This window comes from Poecilia reticulata, linkage group LG4 (genome assembly GCF_000633615.1).
Source record: "Poecilia reticulata strain Guanapo linkage group LG4, Guppy_female_1.0+MT, whole genome shotgun sequence".
NCBI classification, from domain to species: Eukaryota; Metazoa; Chordata; class Actinopteri; order Cyprinodontiformes; family Poeciliidae; genus Poecilia; species Poecilia reticulata.
In genome coordinates this window covers 12,693,754-12,713,477 of record NC_024334.1, presented here as the reverse complement: position 1 = coordinate 12,713,477, position 19,724 = coordinate 12,693,754, and the positions used below count along the sequence as shown (strand labels likewise).

Below are 19,724 nucleotides of genomic sequence, written 5' to 3'. Positions count from 1 at the left end.
GCTTTCTAACCGTGTGGCCAGACAGAGATTTAAAGGGGAGTGGCAAAAGCAAATGAGGTGGAGTAGCAGTGCTTGGCAACAGCAGCCTTTAGTCAGAGGCTTTTTCAAATTTGTTGCAAGACTGACTGCTACTGGAGAACCATCCTGTCCACAGCATCACCATCCACAACAACGATTATAAGATTATAYTAGTTACAACAAAATCTAATTTCCCTTTAAAGTACTTTGAGTTGAACKGAATTGAATTCAATTTAATAGRGATRAAATGAGGGAGCTGTTGCTGGTTATTGGTTCTCTTTGATCATACGGTGTAGATAGTTTTTGCAAACAGTGTTTTTATTTTGGCTTGATTTTTCTTGAAGAAAAGAAGAATTAGGGGCACTGCTGTGTGTTTTTCTACATTTGACGTTACAGTTAAATGATAGAACTCATTAAATAATAATAATTTTTTCATGGCTTGATTCGTAAAACTCTAGAACTGAAAGGAGGTGTACTTTCTTTTCACCATGACTGAATCTGTCAGTCCAGGTTTTGCCTGGAGGGAGCTTTGTTGCTGGAATGCATGCTAAATGTGGTTTGTCTTTCTTAATCAAGGTAGRGGGCTGAAATACYACGATATCACATGACCACCCTCACATGTGTCGCTGTCAGTCATCTAACGCAGCGGCAGGAGCGCCGACTTCTTCATTCAGTGGAGACTTTGGTGGCAGCTTGGAAGGATTTTCTTCTCTGGAGTCTCAGATTGTYTCCATCCGTCTTCCGTGTTTTCCTAATCCTGCCACAGTAGACCTCGATGACTTTGATCCTTGATGCCACCATCCTTTGTAGCTCAAACACTCGTTTCAAGGATTAATTAATCTCTCGTCATTAGAAAACGCAACATAAAAGTCACAGCAATTAGACCGTGTTCCCTGTGAGGCTGGCGCTGATAAGGTTCTGTGTTGTGGAAATTAGGTCGTGTATTTTCTGGCTGTCCAATCAGCTGCCAGGGATATGTGAAACATACGCTTATATTCAATCTCGCTGAGGAAAAAGATGTGATGTCCACAGGTTGGAGGCATAAATTTGAAGACTTTGCTGACATTTTGACAGATATAAATTAATTCTAACAAACTTTATTGTAATAATGAGCTAACTGTAAGTGAAGACAGTGTTTTCCAGGTTATATCACATACAGAGCATCTGGTCACCCCTGCAAGTCATTAAGTGTATAAAATCCAGCACTGTCAGGCGTTCAGACTTTTTTTTCTCAGCACTTCAGTGAGTTTCAGCTTGGTACCATGATAGTTTGCTGCCTGTGCAATAGATGGAGTCATGAAATTTACTTGCGACTAAATATTCCAGCCATCAGCACAATGGGAACAACAGCAACGCAGCCAAGAAGTAAATTCGCAGAGAGGGGTCAGCAGATGTTGAGGCGCAAAGTGACCAGAGGTCACCGGCTTTYTGCAAAGTCAATAATAAGGGCTCTCTTTTGTTTGTCATATACAGGAGTGAGAATTAAAATTTCTTTATGAAGGGAAACARTTTTGTTTTCAAACTTTCTTTATCTACTCTCTAAAAGTGAAAAGATTTTTAAGTTTCCCACAGAATATACAAATAAAWACATCCTAGTGAAGCAATTATTGAAATCAGAGTTTTTCCTGATCGTGTTGCAAATGTATTACTGTGGGATGAGATTTAATTSAAATTCACTTGTTTATTGCTAAGTAAATAAAACCCTATCCAAGTTACAGCTGTAGTTTTARATGCAGCATGCCAACACTGTCTTAACCACAACGCAGTCMCATTTTGCGGTCAATGTTTCCATCTGCGTTCTGGACCAATTCTTACATTTTGCTTTGGTTCCGGTTTATATCCTCCTGACTACCAGGAAAAAAATATTGTCCAATCACCATTTTTTTTTAAATCCCACAGTCTTTGTAAGGTAATAAAAGGTTTTATGCACTTACTTTGTCTCTTCCCATAAAATGTGTTATTACTGATAAATGCTATTTTTATGAATTAGAACAAGGTATGTACAAAAGTCCCACCCCTTCACATGTGGTATCATTGAAAAGCCCTAAATGTCCTCTCCAGATACCAAAAGGAATTAATTCAGTAGAATGCAGGGGGTGGGAGATATTCAAGTTTAGAAATGTCCTCTACAGAGGACAAAAATTAACTACTAGTAGTCAGGAGGATATAATGCTTCATAAAATGTTGAAGAAGGTTATGTATTTGTGTCATGATCTGTTTGCTTCCTTGTAAACGTATTTATTAACTCCACACTTGATGCTTGCCATTAATAACCGCTCTCTATAATCTGGAAAACGCATGGAGAGAAGGTCTTAAGTGGAAATCTGCACTTTGGCTGTGGTCAAGCCACTTAAATAAAGTTGAATACTTCAGCTTTACCTCTGGCAGGTTCTGTGTCACACGGGTTTCTCCAAATTCARCAGCACTGAAAGGGAGAAAAGCATCCCTCTGAAGTCTGGAAAGGAAAAGCTGTTTTCTCAGCAGCAGACAGTACGAGCCGCTGGTTTAGGCCCTCCCACAGCTTCATAAGTGAAGGGGCTGAGGATTGCTGTTCTGTATGATAAAATACCAGCAGTACGTTTGCCTAATGACTCCSAGCTTAATGTGTTTCTCTGCTGCTTCTGCTTCTGAGCCTACATTGGTTATCCAATGCGTTTTCTGTTTTCCTGCTCTTCTTCTGTGGTGGAGTATGTGCTGAGCTCCAYATTAGCTGCACTTTGGATGACCTTGCTGCTGCTGAGATTTTGTCTTTATTAACCTCAACTGAAGGGTCAAGCACACAACTGGGGTTTTACTTTAGGAAAGAAACAACAAAGTACTCATCATAATAAAATCACAGTGCCACAGTGTTGTTACAGTAATTAGCAGCAATCAGGGCTMATCTGGGCTCTGTCTTTTTAAAACAGACGTTTTATGTTGCTGCAAATATAGGCTTATATGTTCCTCAGAGCAATTGTGATTCGTCTAATTGCTATTGATGCTAATCTGACCTTATTAGGCGTATYGTGTTCTGGCTTCACATTAATTGCTGCCTGTCAAAATATAATGTTTCTTTCATAATTTACATTTGTACTGTCTCAGCTGTGTCACTTTAATTTTTTTTGCCACAAAAATCTTGACTTGTTCAGATGGAGTAAATGTTTCGTTGGAGTAAATGAGTCGACTGAATCCATTYCACTTCAGTAACTTCTGACAATTATGGAGTTTCACTCATTATGCTCTTATTAAAGTGATGCATGAACATTGTTKCCTGGAAATGTTAGAAACAGAGTTAGAAATATTAAAATATTTTGATTCTGTTTTGCTGTAAAAGTTGATGTACATAACAATAAATACAAATGTATTTTCATAAGTACATGGCCCTTCAACTTTTATTGTCAAAAATGGTAAATATGTACAATGAATTGTTGCTGTGGAGCTTTTRTAGTAGCATTTATGGTATKGCAAAGAGTACCTGATGCTATTCTTTCTAACAAAGTAGAGAAGAGAAACAGGCCCAAAGCACCACAGACCCTCCACCGTGCTTATGTAYGAAACCTGACATATGTGACCTCTGACAGCTGGAAATGTTTGACCTGTGGAAAAAAGTCTGTGTCAGGATGGATTAGCTGGTAAAACTGTGGATGTTGCAGGGCAAATGCATAGGAGGGAAACATTTTTAAAGTTGCATATTTCTCTGCACCATTGAAGAYAGATCTAGTACTTGTAAGTGAGGAAAAAGTCAAGTATGATTCTTTCAGGAAGCTGCCSAGCAGTGCACAGTAGCTGAAATTTCAGGATGCTGCCTCACTTTATTTAAAAATAAATAAACAGTGCCTTAATATCTGGTCCATGCTTTAATAAAAAATGTTTTGAAAGTTGTTTTATTGAGATGATAGAGTATTAACGTAAAGAAAATCAGACTGCGACATGARAACTCTTGTGTTAATTCTGAGTTTATTGTTTACAACTCATCACATTCAACTGTCTTGTTTTTGATGACTTCCTTTTCATTCAGTCCCTTCAAAGGGTTTCATATATCTTTGACTCTAAACTTCCTCATACTGTGAAAAGCCTTCAAGRAAATACTATYGTTTTTTAAACTGGTTAAACAGGCAGGTGTAGATGTTTGGTTTTCCCCTCGCCTGTTCTATGAGGGACCTTTGAAAAACCACTTTCTTTTTGTTTCTGCAGCTCTGTCGATGGCCAAACCTGGAGCTATTAGACATACAGAGATGTTTCAGGAAGCTACAGACAATTTCCCTAAGTTGTGATAAACAATTTGCCTTGCAAGTAATGATTTACTCGCCCTAAATTCTCATGTTTTAATGTCTTTATCTGTTCGTACATAATGCATCTTTGCCTCCAGAGACGTACCACCAACTTCTGAGTCCCTATTTATGCCGTCTTGATRTTCACACTTTTCCATTTCTATCCATGAAGATTATCAAACCTTGTGCAGAAAAAATGATAATGCACACCCGAGAGCTTAAAATACTTTAAAGTACAGATAGAGCAGCTGCTGGTGTTGYCCATTCTGTGCTTTCTAAGATGTGTAGCAGAGATTTCGCCGCTGAGTTTAGGCTGTGATCAAAGCAGTGTATGACCAGAAGAAGTGGGATTAAAGGGGGCTTGGCGATCCTGCCCTTCATTTTCTTTAACTTCACTAAGCTTTGGTTTGATTWGGCTTTTTCTGAGCTGCTGAGCACACCCTGCAGACAAACAATGACCRTGGTGAAGAATGCTGCTTTTAGGCTTGGTGGCAGAGAATTGCTCCACATTCGTTCCGTTCCCCATCCTCAACAACTGGARGGCTGGGAAAGTGCAAAGAGGATTGTTCTGTCTTCCACAGCTCATAAATGGACGTATTATCCGTATCTGCGTCTGCACAGAGGCGCTCAATGTGAAGCTGGGGAGTTTTAAGCCACTTTATTGCACATCTTGTTCCTCTGCCGTTCTTGTTTATCTGATAACACCCTCCTGTGACTCATTTGSTTTGGCCACTCTTTTTGATTTGTTTGGTTGAGGTGCAATYAATCCTCATCCTCACSTCCTTATTAGCCTCTTCAGGAGGCTAAATTTCAGAGCTAAAYCTCAGCATAAGGCAGAGTTATCTGTTTGTTTGCAGACGTCTTGCTGCATATCTTAGGATTGTTTTATTGCTTTTTTCTTTTCGAGTTTTTTTCATGTAATGAATGAGAGGTGTATGAAGTTTACTGCAGATTTTGCAATGAAATAAGAATTTATTGTTATCCTGTCAGAGAGTAAATTTTTCATCTTTAATGGCAACAAATCATTTTCTCCTTTGTTGTCAGTCTCAGAAGCTGGCAGCTGAGGACAGTAAAGCTTTTAAATTTGAATAAATTGCAGTCTGTGGCATCTCTTACGGTATTTATTTATTATCTTTCCTGAATCCATCCTCAGTCACTGGGGCGYTGAATTAATTTAATGGCTCTGTCCTTGTGTGTCTTCATGATGCTGGTACATTTAACCTTGAAAACCCATCCACCGAGCCGAGGGTCGACCACAGCTCTGTGGAAAGAAAGCACATACACATATTGGATCAGAAAACAAAGAAGCTAAAATATAAAAATGCAAACAATAATCACCTGAATCCATTTACATTCTGTGTTTTATGTAGCTGTATTGGTGTTGTGAAGGACCTCATATAATAAGCTAAATGTTTTWTGTGCTAATTAATTAATTTTAGCAGAATACATGGAGTTAAATAAAATGTAGCAGTTTTTTAATTTAATCATTGTACAGTATTGTGAAAACATAACTCTGTACATCCTATTTACATCCTGACAGCAGGATGTAAATGTATTTTGATTTTGCTTATTTGTYACACAGGTGTCATAATCCATAGGTAACGTTTTAGCTTCTTTTGTTTCTGTTTTGATCTTTTCTTTACTGTTTTACTTAGATCTTGCCTTAATTCATTCATTGCTCTGTTTGTTTACTTCTTGGCTTATGCTTTTAGAGTTTTGTTTCTTTTATTAGTATTTGTTGTAGTAATTGTTTATATTAATATTTCATTTTGCTCCTGTTTGATAGTGTCGGGGTTTTTCCCTTCATTTAATTGTATCCTCTCTTCCTCCTTCCCTCAGCGTGTTTCTCRCCACAGCGAAACACAATGTGGTGAAGAGGAATGAGRTTTTCTATCTCCTCATTCCTCTTCTGTTTTGCTTCCCCTCCGGCTGTTCCTCATTCCCTTGATTACACCTGCTTATGTACTCTTCTGCGCCCCATTGTCTTTATCTTCCTCATGTTATTCTTCTGTTCTGCACCTCTCAGTCTTTTTAAAAGTGTATTTTTAAACTCTTTATTAAATTGGTTGTTATGTAACTTATGCCTTCCTTTTTGCATTTTGTCTGTCATACATTACAACAGAATGACCAGAATAAGCACTAAATTAAGTTTTAAAATGATCTTTTAAGTAATCTAAGCTCTCCTTTCTAAGMTGGCCTTATGTTAAAGTAATTTCACTTAGATTGATCACTTGAGTCACTTAATTTCCCCTTTAACAAAAAACTGGAGTCTTCCTCTGTACCTTCAATCTTGCACAATCACTGTGAAGAAGCCTGGCTTGCTCTTTTTTTTAAAGATAAATCTTATTAGTTATAGGGTCTTTAAGCGTTATTGAACAGGTGTTATGCCACTGCCTCTTAATTGGATTTAAATCCAGGCTATGACTAGTCACTCCAAAACCTTCATTTTGAATCGCCCTGTTGTTGAAATCTGCTGCACAAGTAAATTTGTCTTGACTTGCTTTTTTTAAGTAGCTTGTTCAGATGTACACTGTAAAACATTTGAGCTGCATTTAGTTGTGGCTACTCTATTATACTCTTTAAGTCAAATAAATTTTGTGAGTTTTAGATTTTGAACCTAAATGTGAGTTTGTGAAATATAAGCTTAGTAGTAAGTTGTGTTAACTTTTTTATTAATTTAGTCAAACATTCAAGAGTCAACTCTTGCTCAGCAAATGGCTTATACACATTTTACACCACTGGGAACTTTGCTCCCCAGTAAGGGAAACGAATACCATTTCATTTCATTTATTCATTTATAAAGAGCTTTGAAACATCCAAACCAGGAAACCAAAGTGCAAAACAATAAAAGATCAAGAGCACTAAAAAGATCACAAAACACACAACGCAAAATTCGAATGCTTGGTGATGTTGCAAAAATCCAAAGGAAACTGATTTGGTTCTCGGTCATCCAAACGTTCAAACTTAGCCCTTGGAAAAAATTAAAAACCCAAGAACCTGCAAATACTTGTAAGTTCAGATAAATGTCAATAAATTATAAAACAATCAGGAATCCATTGTAAAGAATATAAAATAATCTCTGTGTTTAAAGGCTTTTTGATTGCGGCATTCAGTTTATTGGCCTGGAGATTGTAGGTTGTATGTTTCATGGTGAGATTGCTTTGGCTGCAATGAGGCAACGAGGCAGGATTGCCGCATGGCAGCAATAAATAAATTACTAGAACTTACTTGAAGTGCTGCCAGACCAGCGTGGCTCTTATTGGTGTGACTCCAGTGTGACGATAAATTCTCTCATGACCAAGCAGCACAGGTGCAGGTTAAGTGCTGAAGGGACTTTATAAGATCAGAAATGCTGGGAGTTTGAGAGACATTCAGTAGAATCTAAATAGGACTCAAATCAAGATCTAGTAAAGCCCTTTTGTGGAACAGCAAAAACCTCTAATGCTCATTTTCTTTTGTCTAAATGCTTACAAAGAGCTGAATAAATTGGGATGTACTGTTGCATATATTTTCAGTTATCAAAGGCTTAGGGAATCAGCGCTGACTAAGTTATTAGTAATATCTTCGTCTGCTTCTCGCTGAGTAGGAAAGGAAATGGGAGGGGCGTTGTTGTAATCTACAATAATCGCTGGTTCCTCTGGGATATTGATCAGACTCTGAGGGTTCTGCATCTCTATTGTCCAGAAATAGATCACACAGATCAGCTATTCAAGTCGTCCATCTGACTCACTGCTGCCAGTCCTGTAAAATTGAGGATATTTTCTAATAGATGTTGGATATAAAACAACACTACTTTATTCAGTGATTACTGGGTTGCACTGGAAGTTCAGATTATCTTATTGACATCATAATTAGAACGACTTCCTGAGATGAAACACAAACTGAATTTCCTTTATTTTGATGCCGACCAAAGTCGTCCATTACTCTTAGTAAGTCAATTAACCTTCATAAAATGGCTTGTTATGTAACGTCATATTGAGACACAGGCTGACATCAGGCAGATTTACACCAGCAACATTAAGCTCTGAGTTAAAGGTTCAGCAGTTTTCCTGGACAATCCTGAACCCTCCTTTGGTATTGTTTTAAACAAAGGATAACTGGAGATGAATGGAATGGAATGGAAAGGAAAGGAAAGGAAAGGAAAGGAAAGTGTCGTGATCCGTGTTTCTATGTGTTTATTTTTGAGTTTCTGTGTGATCCTGTTCCCTGTTAGTCCTGTCTCTGCGTCTTTCCCCGTTGATTGTCTCCCAGGTGTGTCTCGTTCCCGTGATTGCCCCGTGTGTATTTAGTCTCACCTGTTGTCTGTGTTCTTCGTTGGGTCCTTGTTTATTGCTGTCCGTCTATTGTTGTCACGCTCCAGCAGAACTGTGAAGTCCTGGTTTGTGTCCGCTCTTATTTAGTCCTTCAAGTCAGTTGCTACCGGATTTAGCTGTGTGCTTGTTTTCCTGCTGAGCTGCCTGTCCTGGACTCCGAGCATTATTTATCAATAAATTCACCATTTCATCTATATCCTGGGTCCCGCGTTTCTCCTCACCACTTCCAACCTACCACACCTTATGACGGGAAAGGAAAGGATTCAAAATGTAGAAGTGATTAGATTACTAAAAACTGAGGTCTGGTTTTGGCCTGGGAGAGATTTCCCAAAATGTAATTTTATTATCCATTGATCTCCATCTTTAGACTGCTTATTTTGTTTTGTGCCATATTTGTGTTCTTTTCTATCTGTTTATATATTTTTTTTCATATTTTGTACCTTTTCATTCTTCGATTGAGCTACACAATATATAAAATAGCAATCATCATCACCACAATTATCAATATCGGTTATATCAGAGCTGGGCAATAAATCAATAACAAACAATTTTGTAAAAGGCATGTGATCACTATCAATACAAAATATGTCCTATCGAATATTGAAATGTTCAATCCAGAACTGCACAACATTCTGGGGGATGTAGGCAGAGAAAAGCCTTTAGTTGCTTTGCCTCTCAGCAACCTAAGTTAGGTTGGTGGCATCAACTAAGTCATTATTTGGTTATTTAGCAACAACCTGTTGAGTAACAGGTGGTTGCCGAGCAACCACCTGTTGAGTAACAGGTGGTTGCCGAGCAACAACCTGTTGAGTAACTAGCGCAGCAGCAGTTTAATGTTTTGCCTCGGTGCCTCATAATTGCTTAAAAATAAAGGAGTGAAAACTGGATAAAACGGGAATGGTCATGCTACCAGTTTGGCTGTATTTCAGATATTTAAAACCAAAACAAATCAATAATTATTGGATATCAACTGATATGAAACACTTATATCGTGATATGTTTTCAGCTATATTACCCAGCCTTACGTTATGAAGGAACCACCTGTATGGAGGATCTAGTTCTGTCAGAAATGAATTGGATGTTTTCTCAGCATGTGTTTTTTTTAAAGTATCCTGCCACCAAATCTTTTATTCAGCGAGAAATGTCCTGTACTGCAGTGACTCTTAGGGCTGTTCAGTACAACATAGAAAGAACGCTTTCATGTATTAACATTGCTTAGGACTCTAATCCATGTTCTTTTGTTTTCTGTCCTTCTGAAAAGCCTTCTTCCACACTAGTGGTTGTTCCCAGCTCAACAAGGACGTCTCTTTGCTCCACAAAGGCCTCTATTCATTACTTTATATTTATCATCAGCACTCAGCCATTCATAATTCCCAATCCTCCTGCTTGACAATGTTCAATTCAGCTGGTTAGATAAGCAGTGAAATAGTACTTTGCACTAATGGGGCATGAAAAGGTCTGCCTTTCACCTTGGTTACCTGAATGAAAGGCACACAACTTTATTTTCCTCATTTAACCTCGGCGTGATAATGCGGCCGAGGTAACACTGAAATATACCAGCTGACCCTGAATGAGCCGCCAATTAGCCCACTTGGCAGGAGGAAAGACACAGTGGGAAATGAAGGAGGGAGATTTATTGAGTCTGAGTGAGGAGAGCAGAGGAAAGTGATGCAAAGGAGAGAAATAAGATGGTATAGGGGAAAGTGATACTTCAACTATTCTGCTGTGTGAGCAGAATAGTGTGAGCGTTATAACTCCTCTCCCCCTACATCGTCTCACCATGTCCTCTTCCTGGCGCTCAACCATGGGTGCCTCCAGTGTCACATACAGTCATTGGTATTTTGAAGCCAAGGACAGGTCCCCATTATCCTCCTCGCCACCGATAATGAGGAAACCAGAGTCCTGACATCCACGAAGGTTGACATCTTTATCCCATTTGTCACAGGGGTGGAACAGATACCTTCCTGCCAGAGAAAGAGAAAATCCTTATCTAAACTACAGGATGTGTTATTATAGAAAGGGTAGTTTTACAGATTTTTCTGGGCATTTGGCTACTGTTTAACCTTTCATAAGATTGTTAGAGGAAGATATAAAGATTCAGTGATGTGGAGGCTGTCCCGTCCCGCTCCTGATGAAATGACTCCTGCTCCTGAATGGCTCCCATTTCCTTCCTCATTTAGTCTTTAGACAAAGCACTTAACTTTTATTTGATCTTCTCCCCATTAGGGCTGGACAATAAATCAGTAACAATATATATTAATGTAATACATCTGGCAGGATAGTCAATATTATACATAGAATATTCACTGAACTCCGATCAAGAACCCCACAGAATTCTGGGAGATGTAGGCAGAGGAAAGGCTGTAGAGCGAGTGAGCTAAACAAGGTTGGTGGCATCAACTAACTCACTCACTCTTTGGTTACCTAGCAACTCACTCATTCTTTGGTTACTTAGCAACCTGTTGAGTAACTTGTACAGCAGCAGTTTAATGTTTCCCCACTGAATTTAATAACTGCTTAAAAATAATAATAAAAAAACAACGTTGTGGAGTGAAAACTGTGATTAAAAGAGGAAAGGTCACGCCACCAGTCTGGCAGTATTTCAGATATTTAAGACAGAAAACAATATTTATTGATTTCGACTGATATGAAAAACTTATATTGTGATGTTTTTCAGCCGTATCGTCCAGCCTAGATACTTTTTAGATCACTTTGTTTTCTGCAGTTTTGTTTGAAAAGATCTGGCAACAGGAATAGTTAATCTGTGTTTATAGAGGCATTTACTACAAAAGTCRAAACAAAAAACTTTCACTAAAAATGGCACAAAACACAAAAAAGGCTTCTGGGACATGCAGTTCTCTTGACTTTACTAAATCTCTAAGAAAAAGGCACAATCTTTTATCTGCTGAAAGTATCAAGGGAAATGCAGTTAAATTGCCAGAATTGACAACTATTCCTTTGCCAAGGCAATGCTTCAGACACAACCCCTTTAATAATCTTGGGAAGATTACAGAAAAAAACTACAAAAGTAATCAATTAATCTCAGTGCCAGCAGTTGAACACATGCCAAAGAAAAACATATTTATTCTTTTGTCTTCACCTTCTTTGGAAAAAGCAGAGATGGAATGAGGAAAGCCACAGGAGGAAGTCATTAGCATAACTTATAAGAAGGGGGAACCCTCCTTACTTTGCCACAAAACTGGTTCCACAAACAAGTATGACAACCAAAGAGATCTACAAAGAAAACTTTCTCTTAATCTGTTATCAAAATTATAATTCTTAGTTTATAGCATGGATTAAAACAAAAAACCTTCTCCAGTATATCAACAAATTGCTTTTTTAAAATAAAACTTTTTCTGTATTTAAATAAAATTACATAGATTGTCTAATTGGTAGCTGTTAGCTGTTGATCCCATCAGAGATAGCTGTTCATACTAAGCCTAAATTAACTGTTACCTTGCATTAGATGCTTTGCCCACCATAACATGCTTTATTTTGCAGTGGTCTTTCGTCTTTACGTTACTACAAACCACAGATCAATGCTCTTTGATGCAAATAGTCAACACTTAATGGACTTAATTAAGCTTTTCCCTATAGTGCAGTGATTCCTCAAAACTTGAATCAGCTGCCAAACTAAATCCTGTGTGTTTTCTTTCAAAGAACAGGCAGCAAAATATTTTATTTTAAGTCATTTAATCCTCAGGAAAAAAAATCAGAATCCTTCAGAATTGGAGTCAGTTGGTCAGACCTCCAAGAGAATAGCCTGATCGGTGCATCTCTGCTCTTCAGTGAAGTGAGACTGTAAAAGGTTCAGCTCACTGGAACAACTTAGACCAGGTTTATTTGTAATATCAGTATCAAGCATTCCCGCTCTTCTCCGTCTCGCTGGAAGGCTGCATCCAGATAAGCTCTTAAGCGCAATGATGACAAATACCTCTTGAGACAGTCTGACTGAGTGCGAAGGCTGCAGAGCTGAGACAGACATTAAAGAAATACAGAGAGAGAGAGAGAGAAAGAGAGAGAGAGGCTGATAGATCTGGCCTGGAGGGAGCAAAGGGAGGATTTGGAGGAAAGAAAGAGGCAGGAATGATGTTGGGAAAAACAAGCTAAGAGGAAAGAGAGGAACATGTAGAGGGAAAAAAAGAGAGGAGAGGAGTGAGAATGTTCACTCATTTATTGACAGCTACTAGTAAAAACGCAGAGTTCAATCTGTTTCTGGTAAGATTATTTCTGTAAATGTTTGCCGACTATGCAGTCAGGTTGCAGTGCAGAAAAGTAGAGAAAATGTTGCAGTAAAGAATAAAGTGAGTCAGAGTTTTATAGAGAACAACAGGAGGGAGAAAAAGGTGAACTAAAGTTAAGTTTCTCTCTAAGATGTTTCTGGTCTATTCAGTCTTCATATACAAGTTGGCATGAGCCACTACAGCATTCCCATTATCTTACTTTTTTATTTTACCAATAGTTTTGAAAAAAAAAAACCTATTGAGATTAAAATCCTAACTTTCGAGGGAGTCCTGTACAATGCTAAGATATTCTAAGCTAGAGCAAAAATACTACAGTATCACAGTGATTACACAAAGTTACAGACATGATCTAATTGTTTTAATTCTACAAAAAAAGGACAATTAATTCAACTTTTGATAGAATAACGCATCTGATGTTACAGATAGAGCAATACTATATACACCATACATTTATATATGCACCCACTGAGCCACCCAGGGTTCCCATAACTTTATCCGCCTTAAAATTATTTTTTTTTATTTGTCATTGTGTTCCTACAACACAATAAAATTGCATTGGTTTYATAAGAGATAAATAAATATAAATAATAAAGCATCTAAATATTTATTGCCAAAGTCAAACAGGTCCATTTGGAGAAATGTTGCCACACAGGATGATGCTGCCTCCATCATTTTTCACTGATAGTATGAGTAATTTCTTTATGTAAAGAAATTTTCTTTTATAAAAATACATTTTAATATATTTTGCTGTGAAAAGGCCCTGCGACAGACTGGCGACCTGTCCAGGGTGACCCCGCCTCTCGCCCGGAACGTCAGCTGGAGATAGGCACCAGCACCCCTCCCAACCCACTAGGGACAAGAGTGTAAAGAAAATGGATGGATGGATGGATGGATGTTGTGAAAAGGTTGGAGTAAATAAAATTAGTTTTTGCACATTCACTAGAATTACCAGCATTTTTGCAAATGTTTTGCACTAAAATACTTAAGGATGTGCATATTTAGAATAATTAAACTTTACCTGCAGAGTGAAAACTGATTATAATGCCACTGATGAATATTAAAACTTGAGTCAGGACGTCAGTGGAGCATAAAGTTCTCGTTATCAACGCAGCTCACTGCAGACATTAAAAAGCATCATTAACTCATTGTTAATGTGACCTTCATTTCTGGGCTGTGCTTAAAAGGCGACTTACACTGGATTGATCTGGCATTTTAGATCTCAGCCTCTCACACACACATAAACATCCCAGAGAAATGCTTCATGGAGCGGCTTAGATCACAGACAGACTTCCTGTGTGATGCTCCTGCCTGGCTGCAGTCTGATAAGCATTAGCCCCGCAACCATCATCTTGCTGTGAAGGCCGTGAGTAATACAGGCTTTATCTCTTTCCACCGCCGGTCCTCATATAAGCCACTATGCAGCGACCTGGATTCTGTTGCAAGGCTAAAGACACTTTTAAACGTTTCTTTCTCAAATAAATATGTCGATGACTAGTCGATCAAAACTTACATTCTTTGTAAAACTTATAAAGTGTCCATCGTGTCTAGTTGATATTAAGAACGACCCTCATCATCATTCATGGCTTTAACAGCAGTTATCTAAACTGTTTTCACCTTGATCTACTTAGATTGTTGTAAGAAAATCTTTACACTGCAACTTTAGACAATCACAGTTTGTCTAAATAAACGGCATCCACACTTTTTACAGCATGGCCTAAAATTCCCAAGTTAAATCTTTGTTTTTCATTTGTATGTTTTGCAGTAAACTAAACATTCTAACAAGATATCTATTGTCAACAACCATGCACACACACTCACGTGCAATTTAGAGAGAACAATGAACCTTTCAGTCATGTTTTTGGACTGGGAGAGGAAGCTGGAGTTCCCTGAAACAAACTACCAACCAAGAAATGCACAGAGACATGCATTACAGATCCGAAAATCAAAAAGTAATCTTACATGTTTGCCTTATTGAAACATAGTTTATGTATTTTTTTACTGTCAAGAATTTTACATTTAGTCTTTCTTCAACAAGAAGACAGGATGAGTCACTTTCTTAGAAAATACATGCAGTATTTTTCAAACGTTAATGAATGATTGTTCCAATGTCTGTTTCTGAGTAAGATATGAAATTACAATGAGGACAAAAAAAAAATGGCTAAATTTATTGAATCTATTTTGCCTTGACTCTAACAGTCTATTTTAATTGGAATAAAATTCCTATTGGAAATCTTCAAAAACCTACATCAACCACTTGTGCTAAAATATTGTCTGCAGCCACACAGAATCATTCTAAGTATTAATTGACCCCTACATCACACTTTAGACAAATCTTGGCTAAATAGTTTTCTCTTGACAGCATTTCAAGGAGGTTAAGGTCATAACTTTGACTGGTTGAAAGAAAATTGTGGATTTCTTTCTTTTTTCCCAATTTTTGTGGGTCTCCCATTGAGCTTTGTGATCATTATCCTTTTGGCTGACCTAATTTCTGCTGAGCCTCCGCCGTCAGACCGACGGCTTTACGGTTGACTGTGAATATTTTTTTTTTGAAAAACTCAATTACTGGAGTGGCTGCATGAACACAAAACTATATCTTGTAAATTATATTACAAGACTACACTCATACAAGAATAAAGTCATAATATTTTGACTTTATTCTCGTATTATTTTGCCTTCATTCTCATAATATCATAATGTCATTTTATTTTTTCATTTTCTTACTGTGACCCTAGTACTCCTTCATAGTAATCACTTATTATACTTCAATTGCATTACCTCAATGCAATTGAAGTATTGCTATTTGTCCTCCACGGTGATCTATACCCACCATGGAGGACAATGCTCTCTGGTTTCTTTGTACTGATTGACAGCAGTCTTTATTTGGGGTCTTAGTTTTAGTTTATGCAAACACAGACACAAACCTGCATCATGCTTAAATTTCCAATCTATCCTGGGTCCAACCACACCGAGCAACAAATCCATAAAAGCATGCAAAGTGTCTGAGCTGCTCTCTGCTGGGATTCATAAATTGAAGCCTTGCAGAAGTGTTGAGGCCTATTCGCCGGCTGCTCCTGGAGTGTGTTTGTGTGAGCTGCTCTCAGCGGTGAATACAGGACTCATTAGAATGGCTGTCATGTCACAGCAGAGCCTGCAGCATTTCATCTAAATCACAGCTGAGTGACCAGTCATGTTTCTGCTCTGGGAAAACCACTCAGGATGAAAAAGCAGAGAACCCCCCCCATCCCACCTCACTGTACTTCCCATCTATTTTTTTTTGCTAGTCAAAAATAGATGGGAAATGTTGTAAAGATGGGGAACATTGGAAGTAATTTAAACTTACAATGCCTGAAAAACGTTTTTACAGATTTATTCCTTTTGCTTTTGTTTCAGCCAAAAGTAACCTGATAAAATCAGTTTTCAAAACCTCCTGCTTTTGTCAGTCCACAAGATATCTTGCAAAAGTTGTGCAGTCGGTAAAAGTGAGATGGAAACATCTGTCCAGATGAAATGATAACAACCGGTTTAAGGGAGGTTCTTTTAGAAAGCCAAGCAATGCATTGAAAGTAATATTTTGCTAATTTCCTTTATAAACAATACCAAGCTTTAGAATTTGTGTCTTAAAAAATATATTTGGTTAAAATGCAATGAAACTGCCCTGCAGCAGTTATTCTCACTTAATAAATATCCTCAGCTTTGCTCATTTCCAGTGCATCAATATTTATTATTTCTTAAGACTGTTTATCTCTACCAGGAGCATCAATCATAGCTATGGAAGAAATTAAGTTTAATTTTCTGTCCTAATGCTATAATTCTCTGTCTAGCTCTGATTTAGTCTCCAAATCGCTTTAGAAAGTGTTTAAAATGCTAATTACTTCCCTATATTGGTTTGTCTCACTGTAAAAGCTTGAACTCTGGGTGAATACAGATGAAAATGAGGTTGAAGATTATTTCCAGGGTAGAAAATCAAACAGTAAATCATAAAGGGATAGAACTGGGATTAAGACAGCAGACCTAATTTCCCTGAAATAAAACGTAGTTCGCTGCCAGAAGCCATATGACGGGTTTGTCCTTTGCAGCTGCATCGTGTTACACGTGTTTTGCATGGTCACAATGCAAATATAAGTGTTGCTAGAAGCATGTGCTGTGTGTTTCCTCTGAAGCCTCCCACTTCTTGGAAAGGGAGGGACAGATTTTTGTGACAGGTGTTTCCTGAGAGCCACAGCATCATTCTGACAGCAGTGATATCCTGCTAATATTTATATCTCTCCTGGCCTTGACCTTTTTGTGTTGTGTGCACATCAACAGTGTAAACTATTACTACAGTGACAAAGAGGCAGAGACCTTATTCAGTTATTACAAACCTCTTGGATTTCAGTTTAGTCTGCATACTTTAAATAAACCAAAATGAACAAGTAGTATATCATTATAATTTGGGGACGGTGATGTTAAGCAGCCCTCAGTCTGATCTTTGGAAACAGACCAACGTTTTGGCTCATCTTAGAGCCTTCGTCTCAGTTTTTTGTGAGCTGTTGAGGGATGGAAATTTACTCCAGGCTGCTGTCATTATTGTTCAGGAGTCAGGAAGCAGTTTTTACAAACCGTCCGCTGACAGCTGAGCACGGCGTGGCTTCACTGTGCTCACAGATCTGTTTCAAACTGTTTGCACTGGTGCATCAGTGTAAATGTGAACTCTGGAAGGAGATGTCAGAGTGAAGAAAGAACCTTAAAATATATTTCCACTGAAGAGTTACCGTATCCACACCAAAGAAATGTCAGATGAGTGAGTTAACTTGTTGGGTTGCATCACAGTAAAGATATGAAAGTTTGTTTCTGGCCAAATAAAAGTCAGTTTAAAAGTAATTGCAAAAGTATTCATACAGTGTGAGATGTTTCCATTGCTTGTCAGGTTACAACCACAAGAGTAATACATTTACACCAGATAATGCAGAATTGTGAAACGGGTGCAACATTTTTCCTGCATATTTTAACAAATAAAAATCTTGAAAATATGTTTTACCCATTCTACTCTGCAAAATAGCTCAACTTCAGTCAGACTGGACATAAAGGATCAGCAAACATCTATTTTTAGTTCCGACCTCAGGATCTCTTGGATTTAGGTCTGGACTTTAACTGGTCCATGACTATTATTTGATTAGAATCATATTATTGTAGCTCTGGCTGTATGTTAAAGGAGACTGGTCTGCTGGAAGGCAGACCTGTGTCCCAGTCTTTTAGATGGTTACCTTGTATTTAACTTTAAAAAATGACTGCAAATACATACATATTGTATTTGCTAAACTTTAGAGGAACTTCATTTCCTCCAAATTTTACATGTTTGTACAGTTTCTATGCTCTGAGTGCTTAAAAACTAAAATCATATTCCTTGTTGAGCATAAAACCTCTCGGCACATCTGGATTTATACTGAGATTAAATTACACACAACTGGAATTTAATTACTTATTATGTTATATCTGAAGGTGATTTTATTTAAGGGTGTCATAGTAAAGGAGGGGGGTGAAAACAGATTTGTATCATTTTCACTCTATTTCACAAAAGTACTTTGCTTTTGTCTAGCAAATAAATCCCAATGAAATATATTTGGGAACGTTTTCCCAAATGTGAAAATGTTCATGGGGGTATGAATACTTTTGCAAGGTTCTGTACAAATGAACTGAATGAATGGTTTTGTAATTAGTAAAAATATAAACCATCAAATCTTTCTCTAAACCTCAAAATGTAATTCGTTATTCAGATTTTTTATACAAATTTCCTGGAGGCTCTGGGCATAAAACAGCCCTGACAAATCACAGCAGTTGGTCTCTTTGATCGAGCTGAATCTATTTGTGTTTGTGTGTGTGTATACTTGTTTTTGTTGCCTGTTTAGGACATTTTCTGGGATATTTACCAACCTTTTAAAGACCAATTTGCCTTATGGGAACAAAAGAACGTGGTCGTGATGTGGCAGATACCCATTTCTAGGGTCAGGGGTTAGTTAGAGCAATGGTGAGGTTAAGGTCAGACTTAGGCAGTGAAATGAATGTTTGTCAATACAAAGTCCTCACATGGGTAGTATTAAAATGTGTGTGTGTGCAACAGTTCAAACAGTGCAGACAATTTACAGCCTGTGGTCTTGGCAGGCCAGGATTATTTCTGTCAGTGTCGTGTTGTGAAGCAAAGCAGCGTGACATTTAAATCTGTCCTGATGAGAAGGATGGTTTTATTTGTGTTTATGTGTCTCTTTGTCTCAGTGTGCTGGGAGTTTTTCTTTACAAGGTTTTGAAATGTTTTTTTTTCCAAATGTCAGTGATCTTTACACATGTTGACTTTGAAATGGTGACTGTCTCCTTCTCTCTCCCCCTCCCCTCTGCTCTCTGTCTCTTTTTGTCTTCCAGATAAGTTGTTTGGGAAGCGTCTGCTGCAGGCTGGGAGACACATCCTGTCTCATAAGTCTTGGATGAAAACGGTGCCCACGGAGAACTGTGATGTCCTCATGACGTTTGCAGGTCAGACGCTTAAAGACGCCCACACAGATGTCACAACGTCTAAAGTTTGGGGTTTTAAAAAAAGGCAACACTAAAAGGCAGGAAGGCAACATTAATCTGCTTTAAAAGAAAACCGATCAGGTTTTCCCCAAAGAGTGACCTGCTGATTTTGAACTATCATTTTTAAATTCAGCTGCTAAATGTAATAACTGACTAAAATAAGCATTTCTGAAAATAATGGATTGCTTCACTAAACTTTATCTGAAGTTTTCTAAACTCAAAATAAATGTATCAGGGTAAACAAAGGAAAGTGTAAGGAAAATCCATCCATCCATCCATCCATCCATCCATCCATCCATCCATCCATCCATCCATCCATCCATCCATCCATCCATCCATCCATCCATCCATCCATC

At 37.9% G+C, this 19,724-nt stretch overlaps 1 protein-coding gene across 2 annotated transcripts in view; it reads left to right on the top strand.

The window, feature by feature from the left end:
- The window catches only part of ano8b (anoctamin 8b), a 44,109-nt gene that overhangs the window by 4,249 nt on the left and 20,136 nt on the right, over window positions 1-19,724 (top strand). For both annotated transcript variants that reach the window (XM_017304442.1, XM_008406554.2), the window contains exon 2: window positions 19,219-19,329. In XM_017304442.1, the coding sequence (XP_017159931.1) occupies window positions 19,219-19,329 (111 nt within the window). The remainder of the gene's footprint in view (window positions 1-19,218; window positions 19,330-19,724) is intronic.